This window comes from Cydia pomonella, chromosome 1 (assembly GCF_033807575.1).
Source record: "Cydia pomonella isolate Wapato2018A chromosome 1, ilCydPomo1, whole genome shotgun sequence".
NCBI classification, from domain to species: Eukaryota; Metazoa; Arthropoda; class Insecta; order Lepidoptera; family Tortricidae; genus Cydia; species Cydia pomonella.
In genome coordinates, this window is record NC_084703.1 from 44,482,512 (window position 1) to 44,499,506 (window position 16,995).

Here is a 16,995-nt window from a genome sequence, read left to right on the forward strand (position 1 = left end):
ATTCTGATTGCAGATCCAGGACCAACTGCGGGTGACACAAATGATGAAATGTTACTTCATTTGTTACATTTCCCCAAGTTATGGCATTACAGTTTTGGAAGTAGAGTGCGATGAAACTTTTATAGAAAAGATGTTGCCAAAACTGGTAAACTTTTATAAAAATTGTATATTGCCCAAGATTGTACTGCGAAGAACAAGGAAAAATCTAAAATGTATAGATGTTTCTTTGTGGTATTAAATGTAAATAAAAAAACTGACTATTTTTTACCTTTTTATGACTTTCATAAGTGCATTGTCATATTGAAAAATAAACTATCTTTATCTGAACTGTTCTTTGTCTGTGTCCCATTGTAATTCGCGCGTGATTAGAATGGGCTGGAACCTAGTCATGGTGACTGGAAATATCAGAAAAATTGAAAATTATGAAACCTTGTCTAAATAAGGTCATCGGCTAGGTTTGGTCTCATTCTGATTGTGCACGGATTATATTTTCTATGCTAAACTAGCAAAATAAATTTTAGGACAGATATATGGTGCCATACCATCTTATTCTGTTTTTAGTATTAAATTTGTTGTTATAACGGCAACAGAAATACATCATCTGTCTAAATTTCAACTGTAGCTATCACAGTTCATGAGACAGCCTGGTGACAGACGGACAGTCAAGTCTTAGTAATAGGGTTCCGTTTTGACCCTATGGGTATGGAACCCTAAAAAGAAGGATTATGAAATATCGAACTTAGAACCTTAGTCCTATCAAAGGCTAGTGATAGTATTGAATTTAGGGTATTGCAAGATGTAATGTAAACAATAGAAATCATGTTATAGTGGTTATGATTGATTTCAGTAAGGCGTTTGACACTTTGAACCATGACACCCTATTTAAAAAACTTGAGCAAAATGGTATACAGGGGCCATTCTTAAACTGGTTCAAAGATTACCACCATAATAGATACAACACAGTCAGTATTGCCGGGGACTTGAGCGACCTAAAAAAATCTAATTATGGCACCGCACAGGGCTCAATAATTGGCCCAACAGAATACTTAATATATGTGAATGATATGTGCAATATATTCAGAACCGCCTCTGTGTACCAGTTTGCAGATGACACATGCCTAATAACGGCCAATAAAGATATCAAGGTGGCGGAGAGTCAGATGCAAACTGAATTTGATGCTCTATGTAAATGGGCACACGATGCAGGATTATCCTTAAACTATAAAAAAACCAAGATAATGTATATTCACTCGCCCTATGTCAAAACCACATATACCCCTAGAATTGTAGCCCATGACCATGTATGTATGCACACAGGGCCAACATATTGTAACTGTGAAAAACTAGAAGTAGTTGATCAACATACCTACCTAGGCCTTAAAATAGACACCAAATTTAACTGGGGTCCACATGTTGAACATGTGTGCAACAAACTCAGGGCAATTTTAAGTAACCTTAGTATATTGAAACATAAAATGCCATACTCCGTACTACGCCTATTGTACATGGCACTTGCAGACTCTGTAATTAACTATGGTATCTCTAGCTATGGGAGAACATATAAAACATACTTACAAAAAATATATGATATTCAAATAAGATTACTAAAAACTATAGTTCCCTTGAAAATAAAACTTCAATATAAAAATAATTATCACAAATTGTTTAAATACTGTAGAATATCTAGTGTATATGACAAAGTAAAACTTGCTGTAATATTAGAATATAAACACTTGCTGGGGCAGCTGGACAGGTATAGGAGACCATCCCACCTCCGGACCTTAACCAATGAACCATACTTTAAAATAACTAAAAGTAACAATGAATATGGGAAAAGGCTCTGGCCAACATACCTGCCTAATATCCTGAACAGCTTACCCAAACAAGTAGTAGAAACTTTAGGAAAACATCCTGATAAAATAAAGAGTACACTTAAGAAAGCACTGATTAATTGAATTAATTTTGTTACAAATAGTATTATAATAACATGTAAACACTAACTGCCAACAGGACTAATTATATACTTAGTTAAGGCTAAACTTAGTTAACACAATCTCCAAATATAGAGATTATAACTGAGTGCTGACTGTACCTCAACAAAAAATTGAAATAAACAGATTAAATTTTAAAATTTTAATTTTTTTTTTTTTTATGTGTAACTGTACTGGTAGAAGATTAAAACACCATATTTAGTTTCTATGATTTGTTTTATTTTTGTAGAGCACTGCACTGCAACAGGGCTAGGCACTTCCATTATTATATTTATGCCCATAAAATACTTAAGCTCTCTGTGGGATCCTTGTAATGCTTCATCAGGTCTTGACAGTAAGAATCCCATTTCATCATAAGGCTTCAAAGCAGAGTTTCTGTTATACCTTGGGAACAGACAGGGCTTGGCATCGGTGACTCTGGGGCAGGCTAACAGGTAATACCCACCAGTTATATATACATAACAATGAAAATATAAGCTCAGACATATATTTTAATTGCTATTAAATGTAGTTAGTATTACTTGAAATTATTAAATAAATAGCATGATTTATATAATCAAGTCAGTAATAGAAACACTGGTACTTTCTTGGATGCTTTGGGACTGTTCTTGTTGACACAAATTGATGGATGGCTCACCTGAAATAAGATTTGATTGCAAAAAAAGGAATTTAAATTTAACATATTGAAAAATAAAAAATATACTTTCTCACGAAATAAAACGTCATCTTCTGTATCCGTATTTGAATTTGAGCTAATTTCGCATTGATCCAATCTTCGTCATTCCAATGTCGTCGAGCATAAGGCTATCATCGGATTGCTCGCTTTAGACGCTCTCTGAGATTACGAACATATTGAGAGATGTATCCACCTGACTGCTCTTAAAGAAGTCGAGAGTTTCGTTGATCTGCAAGTGTAATAACTACATGAAGTATATTGCTCACACAGTGAAAAATACCATCCATATGCGGTCTGGAGTACAATATTTCCCACAACTTTCGAAGTCCCAAAAATCACTAAAATACTGCCGTAATCACAAAAACATCATTGTGTATTTAATACAACTAAAATTTTGTCAATAGTATCAAATAAAACTTACCGTCCTGTACGACGCGGTGATTTTTTTTAAAATATTTCGCACGTATACAACATATTTTGTTGAAACTTGATTTCGGCATTTCATGGGCTTTCTGACTTTGACATCTGTCAATTATGACAAGTTTGCGTTCCGTTTCACGAATTTTATTTAGGTCATAGGTAAAACGTTTTGAGTGTGTGTGTGAATACTTCGCTGTCACTGCTGCGATTTAAATTATACAAATAAACTTGTTTTATACACTAAACCTCATCTCAAACTGAGTTGAATACGTAAGAAACAGCATACTATTACCGTGAAACTCATTACTTTTTAAGAATATTTACATTATCATACATAAATTAATTAAATACGTCAAATTTTAACAACAACGCCATCTATTAGCGTAATAGTGCCTAGCTGACCGTGACGAACCACCTTAAGTAAGTCACCTGTTTTGTATGTAGTTGTGACATGTTCGAATAGACATTTGTTTTGTTTGTGTTTGTCTTTTAAACATGTATTGTCTATTCGAACACGTCACAACTACATACAACAGGTGACTTACTTAAGTTTTTTACCTATATAAGACACTTGAGAAATCCGCAACAAGTTCGGCCAAATTTCGCCAATTCAATTCATTTCTTTATTCGTTCATCACAGGTACATAAATAGGTGGTAACTATGTTTGTATGTTAATTTCTTTGTGTGTCGTTGGCGTACGTGTCGCCATTAACTCTAGACCATAACCAGCGCTTTCTGTGGGGACGCTTTCAACAAAATGTAACCAACAGAACAATAACTTCACAGCATACTTTACCTGTAGCCTGCTGGTTCTCATAGAAGTCGGCGTACTCCATCATGAGGTTGCATGCGACGATCGGCAGCGGGAAGTCGACGCGGACCTCTGATTGGCCAGACTGCAGCTGCACACGCTTCGCCTTGTGCCACATGCCTGGATAAATCAAATTGTATGGTTATCGATGTAAATGTAACGTAATACAGTGTCATCCTTATTTGTCCTATCATGTAAACAAACACTTTCCGAAGACATTATCACACTTTTCTCTGGAATTACACAATAATGATCACTTAAAACGTTGTTGTATACTTAAAGAAACTCACAGTGATGAAATCAACGAAATAATCACTGAAAAATATAATTTCTAATAAGATGTTTATCAATAATCGCAGTAACGGAAAGACTAGTTTGTTTATGGAATCGCATTGTGGAAACGTCCCGTTTGTTTACATGATAATTTTTATTTTATTTTTTATTTTATTATTAATTCTCAACAATAATTATTGAGTCGAACATAATTACTTAATGATTAAAATTATCTACATTATATTAAAAATTAAAATAAATATTGAATATAATTATAAATAATTACAATTACAAGGTCAACTTCAAAGGTACACTTCCAATTTAACAATCACTTACTAGAAATTACAACTGAAAATCTCAAGTCAAATCAAATGTCAGTCTACTTAAAAATAACTGAAATAATTCCTATTACAATAATATAAAACATTAACAATTGCTTTTAGTAATGTAGACAAGTTTCTTAGAAAAAAAAACACTAACATTGATCGTCTGATGAGAAATCTGCTATACAGTAGTAGGATTTTCTCAAAAGATACTGTTTGAGCCTTGCATTAAACAATTTGTTATTTAAAATAGATTTCATTTCGATTGGTAACTTGTTAAACAGAAAGACTGACTGATAGCTAGCGGCATGCTTCATGATATTAAGACGTGGGACAAAGTTGCATTTCAAATCCTTCCGTCTAGTCGACAGCCTGATAAGACAGGTAAGGATGAATACACTGTAGAAAAGTGTGTACATTTTTAACCCATAGTGTAAGTTTACTTGTATCGTGAGGTTCCGAGCTCAGCGGCCGTATAATACACGCGGCTATTGAAGTGATAGTCACTGAATAGAGCAAGTGGCACTGTCTGACATCGCTCGACTGAAAGCGATGGACGCTTAGAACCACCTTCGCGTATTCAGAGCGTCGGCGTTTAGTCAACTCTATGGCTGCTGCTCGACGCAACGTTGGCGCAACTGCGCAGCGACGCCATTTCCCATAACGCTGACTAGACGCCGACGCTCAAAAGACGCTAGTGTGGGGTGGCTATTATACTGTGATCACTTCGGTAAGCGCGTCTTTTACTTATTGCAAATCAGTTAAAATTCATAGCGAAAACTTATTACGTTACAAGCTTCATGAACGCCTAGGTATTAAACTTAATATCGCTACCCATGCAGTCGCATTTTGAACTTTCTCCGTATTAAATTAAGGTTCAGTATTCACTGCACTCACCAGGCTTGTTCTTGAGCTCCTGCACCGCCTGCACGGTGCGGTTGTTGTAATAGAAGTTGATGCTGCGCACCATCTTGCTGCGCTTGATGTCACCGATGCGCAAGCTGATGCGGCTGATCATATGGCTGTTCACTAGCTTCACTATTTGGGTGGTTGTTGTGAATTTCGAATCGATCTGTGGACAAAGAAACGATTTATAACCCTTCTTTTAACATCAGCCCATTATCAACCTCCGTGCATACCCACAAGATCCACAATGACGCGCCGTGCACGATAGGCGTGGCGTTCAAAGAGATAAACCGTCTATTTAATTCGTAAGCTATATCTATCACACGGCATTACGCCCTTATAAAAATCACCACATTAAAACCCGCCGGGAACAATGTGTCAGTGCGTTCAGCGTTGATCATCAGCGTCCTTTTTTTTATTTATTGTCTTGTTTGTTTCGTGGATGAAATATATTTTCAAGCAGTTGTTACATATGTTTTTATATTTTTTTTATTACGAAAACACCTGATGGAAAGTGCCGATGTAGTCTAGGATGGAACATGCTTACCTAAAAGATGTCTATTTACTCTTGATTTAAAAAGGTCCAAGTTATAGTGGACTGGGAATAGATTTGCAGGAAGTGAATTGCACTCCTTAGCCGTTCGCATGATAAAGCTGGATGCGTAGCGTTTAGTGCGAATCAGTGGTAAAGTAACGACGTAAGGGTGATACGCAAGTCCGCGTCTAGTCCCACGGTGGCAGAACGGAGATGGGGGGATAAGATTATGTAATCCCATCGCACACTCCCCGAAATGTATCCTGTAGAATACCGATAAACAGGCTACCTTTCTACGGTGTTCTAGGCTCTGCAGTCTAGCCTCTACCAATCTCATATCCCCAATAATCTTCCTAGCAGTTCTCTACAGTATCCGTAATTAGAATGATTCAAAAGGAAATAAGTGTTTCTTGACATAAGCATCAAGTTCAGTAGTTTGGGTACTCACCTTGATGGTGGGCAGCTTGATGGTCGCCATGGGCACCTCGGGGTTGTTGCAGACCAGACACGGCTCGGACTCCAGGTAGTAGCCGTCTAGCTCCACGTAGGCGCCGAGAGCGGCGTATAGGGACGCGTTGCCGTGCATGGACAGGAGCTGGTTCTGGCTGCGGAGCAGGTCTACCGCGCTGCAGACGTATGTCTGAAAAAAAAAATATTATCCCTTTGTCCGACAAAGACGTGAGTTGACGCGCGTGACTATAGGCCAATCCCTTCGTGCATTCCGACAAGACAAATCCTAAGCGTGGAGTTCAAAGGGTTAACACATCGTATTATTTATTGTTGACTTTCATCTTTATGTATATGACATTCGCAATTATTCTCTATTCATCTGTCATTTTTATCAGAATAAGCTTGAATTGAGGATATTGGTTTCTTTATTTTTAATAAAATTATTTTTATTTTTTTATTTTGTCTTGGTTCAGCACTGTATACTTGCATGTGGTTTTAAAATAAATAAAAACTAACACATAATATATGTATATTATCTTGTCTTTTTCATACGTGAGTAGCACAGGCGTGTGCCAGATAGCAAGCGTTTGTTGTAACTTACATAACTCTAACAAACACTGATATTTATTTGTTTTACAAGGGGGCAAAGTAGGTTGTTTAACGCATTCACTGCCACCGACGCATATATGCGTTCACCGTCATACAAGTTTGTTCCTAGGCCACGCCCCCTGGCAGTGAATGCGTTAACCGCTCGTTGGTTGATACCCAAGCAAGCGAAAAATTCCAAAATTGAATCACAAGTATAGCTAGTGGTTCGAGAAGTGGAATCTTGAGCGATGCGAGGGATTAAAGGCACGAGAGTTAATCAAACTTTGTGTCCGAGTAAAACACAAAAGTCACAAAGTTTATACCCTGGTGAACACCCTATTATTAGTCGGTATAACAACTGCAAACAGTTATAACTGACAATTTGTAATTCTTGTTACAACGGGATAAGGTTGCTGACAGTATTCTCCGATAGAACTGACCTCAGTATCGATGTCCGTGGTCTTGAGCGTGAAGTATCCCAAGAGGTCAACGAACTGAGCCGCCTTGCGCCCATATTGGGGTAGTGTATAGAAATGCATGCCCATATAAATGCCCCAGAGCAGAGACACTAGCGATGCTTGCTCGGCTGGCGGCGAGTTGCTGTGGGATAATATGTAGAAAATATATTTATATAATGTATATTTACTGAAAAGTAAAGGTAAGGGAAAACGAGCTTAGATCATATAAGAGGTTAGAGTTAGAACATGATATGTCTACAACGATTTTGTTAGCACTCGCAGTGCAAGTGTTATTTATAGTTCATAGTGTCATAGAAGTTTTGACGTTTAAAATAACACTTGCACTGCGTGTGCTATCAAAGTCTTTGCAGGCTTGTCTTGGTCTGATTCTAGTTCTATCCCTTTCTTAGTAATACTATAGTTAATATTTTTAAATTAAAAAAAAGGTAAAAAGACACGTTAAGAGGCTGTCAACACCCAATGTCCTTGAAATTGATGTTACTTAAACAGTTTTTTAAGAAAGACTATTTGTTTTAGTCAAGTAAGAAAAATATATGTTCATATTAATTATATTTCAAAGACCGTTAAAAAAGATGGTATGGTATGGTGGACTGTATGAATAAAAGGGAGGAATATACCTTTGATATTGTTTTAATAAATATTTACAATAAATAGAAAATCACATCAACGACACAACCAAATCAGTATAAATAAGTAACCTGAAGTAATCAGAATGACAAATACTTTTTTTAAGTCAATTTTGAATTTGAATTTATAATAGACAAATAAGAAAAATAAGCCTGATGCTGCAAAGAGTGTGCAACAACCGTGGTTGTACTCGATACATGATTGAACGAAATCGGCTCGATAGAAAATAATTGCAAAGATTGGTCTTAAAATCACAATAAATTAAACGGTTCTATGTCTTTATTGTTTTGACTTATGGGTCTGCAATTAAAATCACAATTTCAACACATTTATATATAAACCGTGGTTGAGTAAAATATTACACTAATAATCCACTTTTTTTTTATTTAAATATTTTTCTTATTATTCCCTTACCCAGGCCCAGTAACATGCGACAGTGCTATCTCATTTACTCCGATAGAAGTAGACAGTGTGCGCGCTTTAGGTATTGACAGCCTCTTAAGAATACGTACGTACGTAAACAATTAGTTTATATTACTTACGAAAGCAAAATAATGTAAACGATCGTATATGTTAATAAAAATACACTTTAAGATCGCTTACCACGCTTCAAACGACACATATATTCATCAGATTTCATTTTGGAAAATACACAAAATACCTAAACTAAGGTTCTTTAATTATATAAATTACACATATCAGTTATATTTCTATCTGATATAAATATGCATTACCTATAATTTTATTTATTTTAGTTAACATAATTTATAATTATGAACCTTCGGGTCTTTTTGTTGTATTTTCCTTTTGTTGCGGTTCATCTTTTGTACTGCATTTTTGATATGTTTTATATGACTGGTTTCTAAATTAATACGCGCGAGGCAATTTCCTTGCGCACAAAATGGCCGAGGCACTTCTACACTGGCCGTTTTGTGCGTGAGGATATTGCCTCGGGCGTATGCTCGCTGTGTGTGGCCCGCCTAATAAATATCTCTATTAATTGTACGTGTCACTCACTTGTAGATGGCCAGTAGCAAAGCGTGCGCCTGCCACCGCACGGCCGTGGAGTTGGTCTCCAATAGGAAAGCCTTCACAAACATCTTCAATTCTTCCTGTGACACCTGTGAAAAAACTCAAATTACTATTGGTCAGAATGACAGGGACCAACTGCAAAGTGCCGAGTTAAGCGCTTGTTTGAATACAATGATCGCGATTTTCTTCTTCTTCGAGCCGGATTCGAGTAAATCATTGTACGAATCGTCCACTACATATTTTTGGTCCTTCGAACCATATGCGTTATGCGAGTCAAAGCCACGCTCTTTAGAGCAGACTGCACTTCGCTGTACTCGGCTGCACTGTGGGTAAGCTGTACGCAAAGGTCGTTCAGCTCTCTACGCGTCCAGTACAATAATGCTCTCAGGGCGCTACTGGGGCTGTCACGGTTCTGCAGTGCATCCACCATGTTCGCGGAAGAACGCATGGACTGTTTCAGTGCTGTGCTGCGTAAAGAGATGGCATCGCTTCTGAACAGAATACGTGATAGTCCGAACAGCCTCCTGAAGACATTAGCTGTAAGGAATGAGTGCGCAATAATGCAACACTCAACAATACGTTATCAATAATGAGTTACGAATATTTAAATATTTTTTTAGGTTTTTGTTCACTACGGACGGTAAACATGATGAAGACATTGAAAGGAGAGTGAATGCTGGAAATCGTGTGAATGGGGCAATCAACGCTTTTATGAACAGCCAGAAGGTGTCGCAAAAAGCACGGTTGGCTGTACATAGAGGGGTGTTGGTGCCTACACTTATGTATGGTAGCGAAAGCTGGGTATGGCATAAGAGGCATCAGAGTCAAGTGAATGCAGTGGAAATGAGAGCGTTGAGAAGTGTGTGTGGTGTAAAATTACAAGATAGAATTAGGAACAGTGTGATAAGGGAAAAGTGTGGACTGAACGAAGATGTAGTGACAAAAATTGAGAAAGGTATGTTGAGATGGTTTGGACACGTGGAAAGAATGAGTGAAAGAAGGTTAACAAAGAGAATGTATAAGGGAGAAGTAGAAGAGGGAGCTGGAAGGGGTAGACCTCGGCAGACTTTCTCTGATCAAATCGAGGAAATCCTGAAGAAAGGCCTGGTCAAGAGCACCCTAAACCGACGAGCGTGTATGAGGAATGTTTTGAGAGTGAAGAAAGCGAAAGAGGTATGTTAGGATCGTAGCAAGTGGAAATCTGTGGTCTCTGCCTACCCCTCCGGGAAATAGGCGTGGTTATATGTATGTATGTTTATAGTAATAAATGTAGTATACCTATATATATTAAATATTTGTAGTATATGTATTTTATTTTATTTTTGCACCACCCGTTACCTTGATTATGTTCGCCATTTCTCTATCTGAAGGTTGTCTGGAAGAGATCGCTGTTTAGCGATAAGTCCGCCTGTTGTTATCTACATATTTATACCTTTACATACTTTGTACCATTTTTTTTTTTGTAGTGTGCAATAAAGCATTTTATTATTATTATTATTATGTATTTAGGTTTTAGCTTTAATAATAACAAATTTGTGGATCTTATTGTCTGAATAAACAAACGATTATTATTATTTGTCCCCTATATTTCTACTACGGCATACATTTGTATATAATGTATAGGACCAAGATTCAAGTAAACCAAGTAATACTACGACTTGTTTGGTATTTCGAACAGATATCGCAAAATCTAGTCGTAACGTAAGAATAAATTGGGATTACAGGTTCATGAAAAACTGAATGTAACCTGTTTGAGTATCTGCTGGACGAGGACCGGCACGCGATGCTCCTGGAACTTGGAGCCGTCAGAGACAAACGCGTCGCTGTCCGCGCTGCGCTCGCGCTCCTGCCACTCGGAAGTCGATCCTGATGCTGACGGGGTCTGGAAAATGGTATAGTTTAAATATTTTATACACGGTGCTGACGAGGAACCTGTAAGATATTAACAGTGTATTCTTGATCATATTTCATCATCATCATCATCAGCCTTTTATCGCCCACTGCTGAGCATAGGCCTCTCTTCTAGTACGCCACTTATCCCGGTCCCGAGCCAATCTCATCCAGAAGTGACCCGCAGTCTTCCGAATGTCGTCCACCCAACGAGCCAACGGACGCCAGGCACTCCTTTCGTCTGTAAGCGGCCACCATTCCGTTAGCATTTTGGCCCACCTGCCATCACTTTGCCTGGCAACATGTCCCGCCCAGCTCCATTTTAATTTGGTAATGACGTGTCCGACGTCTTGCACCTTGGTGCGACGTCGGATCTCGACATTCCTCACTCGGTCTTGAAGTTTGATGCCGAGCATGGCGCGCTCCATGGCTCTCTGTGCCACTCGAATTTTATGCACAGTCTCCTTAGTGAGCGTCCATGTCTCGGCACCGTAGGTCATGGTGGGCAGGACACATTGGTTAAAGAGGCGAGTTTTCAGGCATTGTGGAATGTTAACGGGTTTGAGGATGTCCGCCAGTTTATTGAATGCCGCCCAACCCAGCTGGATCCTCCTGGAGATCTCCTTCCGTTGGTGTGTTTTGTCAAAAGATAGAATATGTCCAAGATACACGTATTGCTCGACCACCTCCAGTACTTCGTTCCCAACCATAATAGTTGGAATCGATTCACTAGAGATGTTCGTCATAACTTTAGTCTTGGACATATTCATCATATTTAAAGACTAAAATGTCCTATACGCTTTTCTGGAATTCGCTAAGATTAAGAGATAAAACCAGTTTAAAAAAAATCATCTTTCAGTTATTACTTAGTGCATAACTCCTTTTTGATGGCAATGTTGCTACTATGGGACCCAGTCTTAAATACTTGTCCTTATTGATAGATGTCATAAAATGAAAAGTAACACTTTGCAAAAACTAGTTTTTACGATAAAAACCGGCCAAGTGCGAGTCGGACTCGCACAGGAAGGGTTCCGTACCTATAAAAACATTATCTATAAAAACGGTCACCCATCCAAGTACTGACCCCGCCCGACGTTGCTTAACTTCAGTGATTGGATGAGAACCTCGAGATTGGAAAGAAATATTTATTTTATTCTGTTTTTAGTATTTGTTGTTATAGCGGCAACAGAAATACATAATCAGTAGAAATTTAAACTGGCTAACTATCACGGTTCCGTTCTGTATTATTACACAAGTTCCATTGTATAATTACTACAAAGGTCTCGTTTGGACTAGTGTAACTTGTGAAATGTTTTAACTAGGGCTATCATTTTGATGTCATCTTTTAGCTGATATCCTGTACCTACTGTCTTTTAAGAATAAAAAAAAGTATAGGTCTACGACCTCTTTTTCGAAAAAAAAGATAAGCATACGCATACAAACAAGCATACGGCCCGCCTGATGGTAAGCAGCCTATGTACGCCTGCAACTCCAGAGGAGTTAAATGCGCGTTGCCGACCCTGAATGTGAGTATGTATGCAAGAGCCCTAACTGTGTGTCGGTGTGTGCTCACCTTGTCCGACTTGGTGTCGGTGAGCGCGGCCTGCAGCAGCTGCAGCACGGTGGGCGCCACGTGCGGGTGCACGCGCCGCGCGCAGCGCACCAGCCACGCGAGCGCCTCTCTACGCTCCGTGGCGCACGTGTGCTGCCAGTTGCCCGTGCGGGCGCTCACTATTTCTGCACACGCCTGTAATAGAGACCGATATTAGGTGAGCGAAGTGTCCAAACACATGCGGCCGGCCTCAAATCACTTATGGCGTTATTCATAAACGCCTACTGAATTGAACAAGCCGATGATAATCGTTTGTCCCTTTCTGTCATATCAATAAGTCGGAAAGGGACAAATGATTATTAACGGCTTGTTAACTTTATTAGATGTTTATGATTAAGGGGGTTAGAAGCTTGACGTCACGCTACATGTCATGCTTAACGCGCCGCTGGACGCTCTTTACTTATAAACTGTATGATATTTGTTTGCTAGACGAGCGAGCGAGGCCGTATAAGTAGCTCAAGGCTGACAGTATCCATTGTCCAAACAAATGCAAACACACCGGCCTCAAATCACTTAGAAGCTTGAGATCACGCTACAGCCGCTGGACGGTCTGTACTTATAGACCGTACGCTATTTATCTGCAAGAAGGCTGACAGTACCCATTCCGGCCAAAGTAAATAGAGACAAATATTAGATTCCAAAGGTATCCAAATGCAAATACACTGGCCTGAAATCATTTAGAAGCTAGAAGTCACGCTACATGTCATGCTTAACACGCCGCTGAACGGTCTTTACTTATCGACCGTATGCTATTTGTTTGCTAGACGAGCGAGCGAGGTCGTATAAGTAGTTTGATTTATTTATCGTATGGCAATTACTACTACACTGTATATTGAATAACGATTAGTTTATAATCTAAATCTACATTTCTCCAAGTAGGTAATGGCTGCACTCGTTATGTTTTTAAAATCTTCCACTGGGCCATCGTATTTTATCAGTGGGCACTCCAAAACGATATGGCGGACAGTTTGCTTTGGGCATCCGCACTCGCAGCTTTCCTGGTCATTCCATCCCCATTTTTTCCGGAGGTATGCACAGTGGCCGATTCCTGTTCTCAGACGGTTGAGCATGCACCAGGCGCGACGTGTTTCATTGGGCCCCGGCACGTAGCTCCGCGGGTTAAACTCGAAGAGATCAGATGGGACATCTTCCTGCGACCATTCTTCGGACCAGGCTTCGTTCAGGTTCCACTGAGAGCGTGGTTGGTGGATAAGGAGAGCCGGTAGGTTTCTTGACTTTAACCGTGTGCACCTGAACGTAGCCAAGTCTCTGTTCAACGGCAGTTCCGGTCGTTCATGGGCTTTGTCAATTTCTCTGAGCAGGTATAAGTAGTCAGCTGACAGTACCCATTCCGGCCAAGATATGTAAGGAATTTATAAATAATAGCATACAGAACATGTTCGTGTACCAAAACCTTACCTTCAAATGGTCCATGAGTTGCACGAGCCTGTCGTAGGCTGGGTCGGTCTGCAGCAGCGCTTTGGCGGCGTTTAGATGAGTATCGAGCGCGTGGACATCGCGCGTGTGGCGGTAGCGATCGCGAGTACCGCAAAGCAAGAGGAGAAGCTTGCGGACTTGTTTCCTGCGAATAAATGTATGATTAGGTATTATTGTTGTAACTGTCCAGTCCAACCCAACTTCTAGCAGGCGAGTGGTCCAATAAAGTCAATAAAATCCAATTTCCCCCTCAAAATCCAGAGCCGTCATTGGAAGATAGACTCGGGTCTACTGCTACTAGGTAGTAGCCAATGGAATTAGACTAACGAAAAGAGCTAAAACTCCTTTCAAATAAAACCGGGAAAACAGAGATGAGGACAAAGTTTAACTCATAACATTGTTTTAAAAACTAAACTAAAAAAACGAATCGTCAATAATGCTAAGACATACCCTGAATTAGACATCAGTAGATAACTTTGCCTTAAGTGTTATTTAAATGGAATGTAACTATAAATTTGATAATTAGGTATGATTACGAATATGTCCGTAACCTCTTCTCACGTACAGTACCTGAGCGGGGTCTGCTGGTTCATCATATACTCGCAAAGCAGTACAAATATAGTATGGGAGAAGTTTACAAGTAAAATTGCACCTATGTTGTGAACGCGCGCTCTAAGATGGCGCCACTTCTTGATATTTAACAAATTTAACACATATCAGTGACATGATAAGAATCAAAGTGAAATGGCGTTCTAAAAGTTTCAATCATGTGTCTAAAGATGGTAGTAAATTTACTGTGTCTACAAAGTTTTCTATGATAATCCACCCCTATTTCAAATTCTCTGTGTCTTCATCGCTTCATAATGTGGTGTCTGTGTAGTCTGTGTGACAGTACCTGAGCGGGGTCTGCTGGTTCATCATGTACTCGCAGAGCAGCGTGCGCCAGCGCGAGTCGAAGTGCACGGGCTCGCAGTGCTTGTGGATCTGGCACGGCAGGCGGAGCGCCATCTCCATCAGTAGTTGTGGGTAGTTGTCGAACACGTCCAGGGCGTGGCCTGTTGCAATAACATTTTGTCAGTATATTGCATCGATACTTTCTCTAACCATTTTTTTATCGGTACAAAAACCGTTTCAGCAACTTTAATATGTTGACTTGTACGGAATAAATCTATTTGGTTTATCAGATTCCTTGATTCAGGTCAAAATTTGACTTAATTGTTAAATTTTATGACTTGTTAAATTTAATATTAAGCAAACGTAATGTTAAATAGAAAACTTCTTAGACCAGTGAGTCCAAAGTTGGTAACGCTCAGAAAGCCCGATCGGTCGGAATATCGCCCTCCCAATATTCACTCGCGACACATAGCCAGGGAAATGCTGTCATAGACATATTAAAACTGGACGCTTTTTGAAGACGAAACCAATCTCGCAGGTTTCGTTTTATTACGAGGATCCGTATCTAAAGCCGTTCGCAATGGCTTCGCTCAATCATCTCAAGCTGAAGATAATAAAAGCTTGTAGAAACACTCACTCTTAACGTATTCCTTAACGAAGAAAGGTTGCATGTCGGGCAGCGGGTGCGGCGCCTGCGGCTTCAGGAGCTGCGCTGTAGGCGTCGTTGTACCAGCGTCTACGGAACCAAGCATGGGTGAGATCGAGCTTACAAAAGACAGCTAATAAATAATTACATGACAGTGTAGCCTACCTTCCACGAATGTTAAAACGCTTTATACCGCGCCAAAGAATATAACTCCTAGTGAGACACAGCAGACACGTGGGTGACACAAACTTTCGTCTTTACTGCTATTATCGTAATCTAAAACTAACATTTGCGCGAACTGCTCGTGCGGTTGCGTATTGTACAGTCGCCATCACATATATCGTAGCGGAGAAGGAGCTCAAAAATATCTGAACACGCACTGTAACGCCTTGAAAATAGAGGCGTGTTCAGACATTTGTCGGCGCCTTGCCTGCTCCGATATATCTGATGGTGACTGTACGTGCGTGCAGCACGCGAGCGCTGCATTCGGCCTGTTTGGATAGACTTGAACCTTTTGAACGCCAAGGACACCTAAAGGCGTCGTTACTAGTCGTGCCCACCGCGCCAAGGACACCCATGGGTGTTATGGCGGACGTTGTCAAAGTAACCTTCACACTTTCGAGTAAGGTTTACATTAGCTCCCTCGCGCCCGGGAGCTTGGCGTTTGAGTGATGTTTGTGTTTATGGCATAAAGCGCTCAAAGGGTTAGCAAAAGTGATGTTTGACAGCGGAAAAAACACAAATTTCCATTATCATTTATTTTGTTTGGTACTATAAAGTGACAACTCTACAGTGACGTAAGCATGTGTGGGCACCAGAGTGTAAGACCTGTTTTTTTGGATCATGCGAAATCTGAGTCAAATTCTTCGCATTCGTGGAAAGTAGGCTTGATTCTCCTAAATCTACATAGTTTAATTTTTAGTCGCATGGCATATGCAAGGCAAATAAAAGACATCATAAGCGGATGTGGCGCCTGAATATGGGACGGTTATATTCACGCCGATATCTTAAAGAATAAAGAACGAGTGTAAGCCTGAGAAATATGACAATATGTAGACAAGATAAGTACAATGCGATGTGTATAAAAATTCTCCCGAATAAAAGCCTCCGTGTGCGTGCGATAAAATGGTGTAACTGTGCATGCATACGTCACGCAAGCGGTGTGCCATCTCTCATAAGGATCTGTGTATTACAACGTGCACGTGCACGTTGGTCTGTATATTTACGCCGGTATCTAATACAAGAACGAACGAATGTAGTCCGTGGATTTGATGATATGTAGACAACTACAAGGTGAGATGGTAAAAAAAAAATCCCGAACCAACGTCGAAACCATAAGTAAGAAAAACACTGTAAATTGTGTTTTAACAAATGCAGTAAATCAACTCAGAAACATTCCAAAAA

At 39.6% G+C, this 16,995-nt stretch overlaps 1 protein-coding gene across 7 annotated transcripts in view; it reads right to left on the bottom strand.

Annotated features, from left to right (window-relative positions):
• Positions 1–16,995, bottom strand: part of LOC133524761 (protein purity of essence) — a 145,994-nt gene that overhangs the window by 46,330 nt on the left and 82,669 nt on the right. For all 7 annotated transcript variants that reach the window (XM_061860908.1, XM_061860916.1, XM_061860920.1 and 4 more), the window contains 10 exons: positions 15,583–15,681; positions 14,947–15,106; positions 14,034–14,196; positions 12,576–12,749; positions 10,860–10,994; positions 9,098–9,201; positions 7,415–7,574; positions 6,385–6,576; positions 5,393–5,567; positions 3,885–4,019 (listed from right to left, as the gene is read on the bottom strand). In XM_061860908.1, coding sequence (XP_061716892.1) covers positions 3,885–4,019; positions 5,393–5,567; positions 6,385–6,576; positions 7,415–7,574; positions 9,098–9,201; positions 10,860–10,994; positions 12,576–12,749; positions 14,034–14,196; positions 14,947–15,106; positions 15,583–15,681 — 1,497 coding nt within the window. The remainder of the gene's footprint in view (positions 1–3,884; positions 4,020–5,392; positions 5,568–6,384; positions 6,577–7,414; positions 7,575–9,097; positions 9,202–10,859; positions 10,995–12,575; positions 12,750–14,033; positions 14,197–14,946; positions 15,107–15,582; positions 15,682–16,995) is intronic.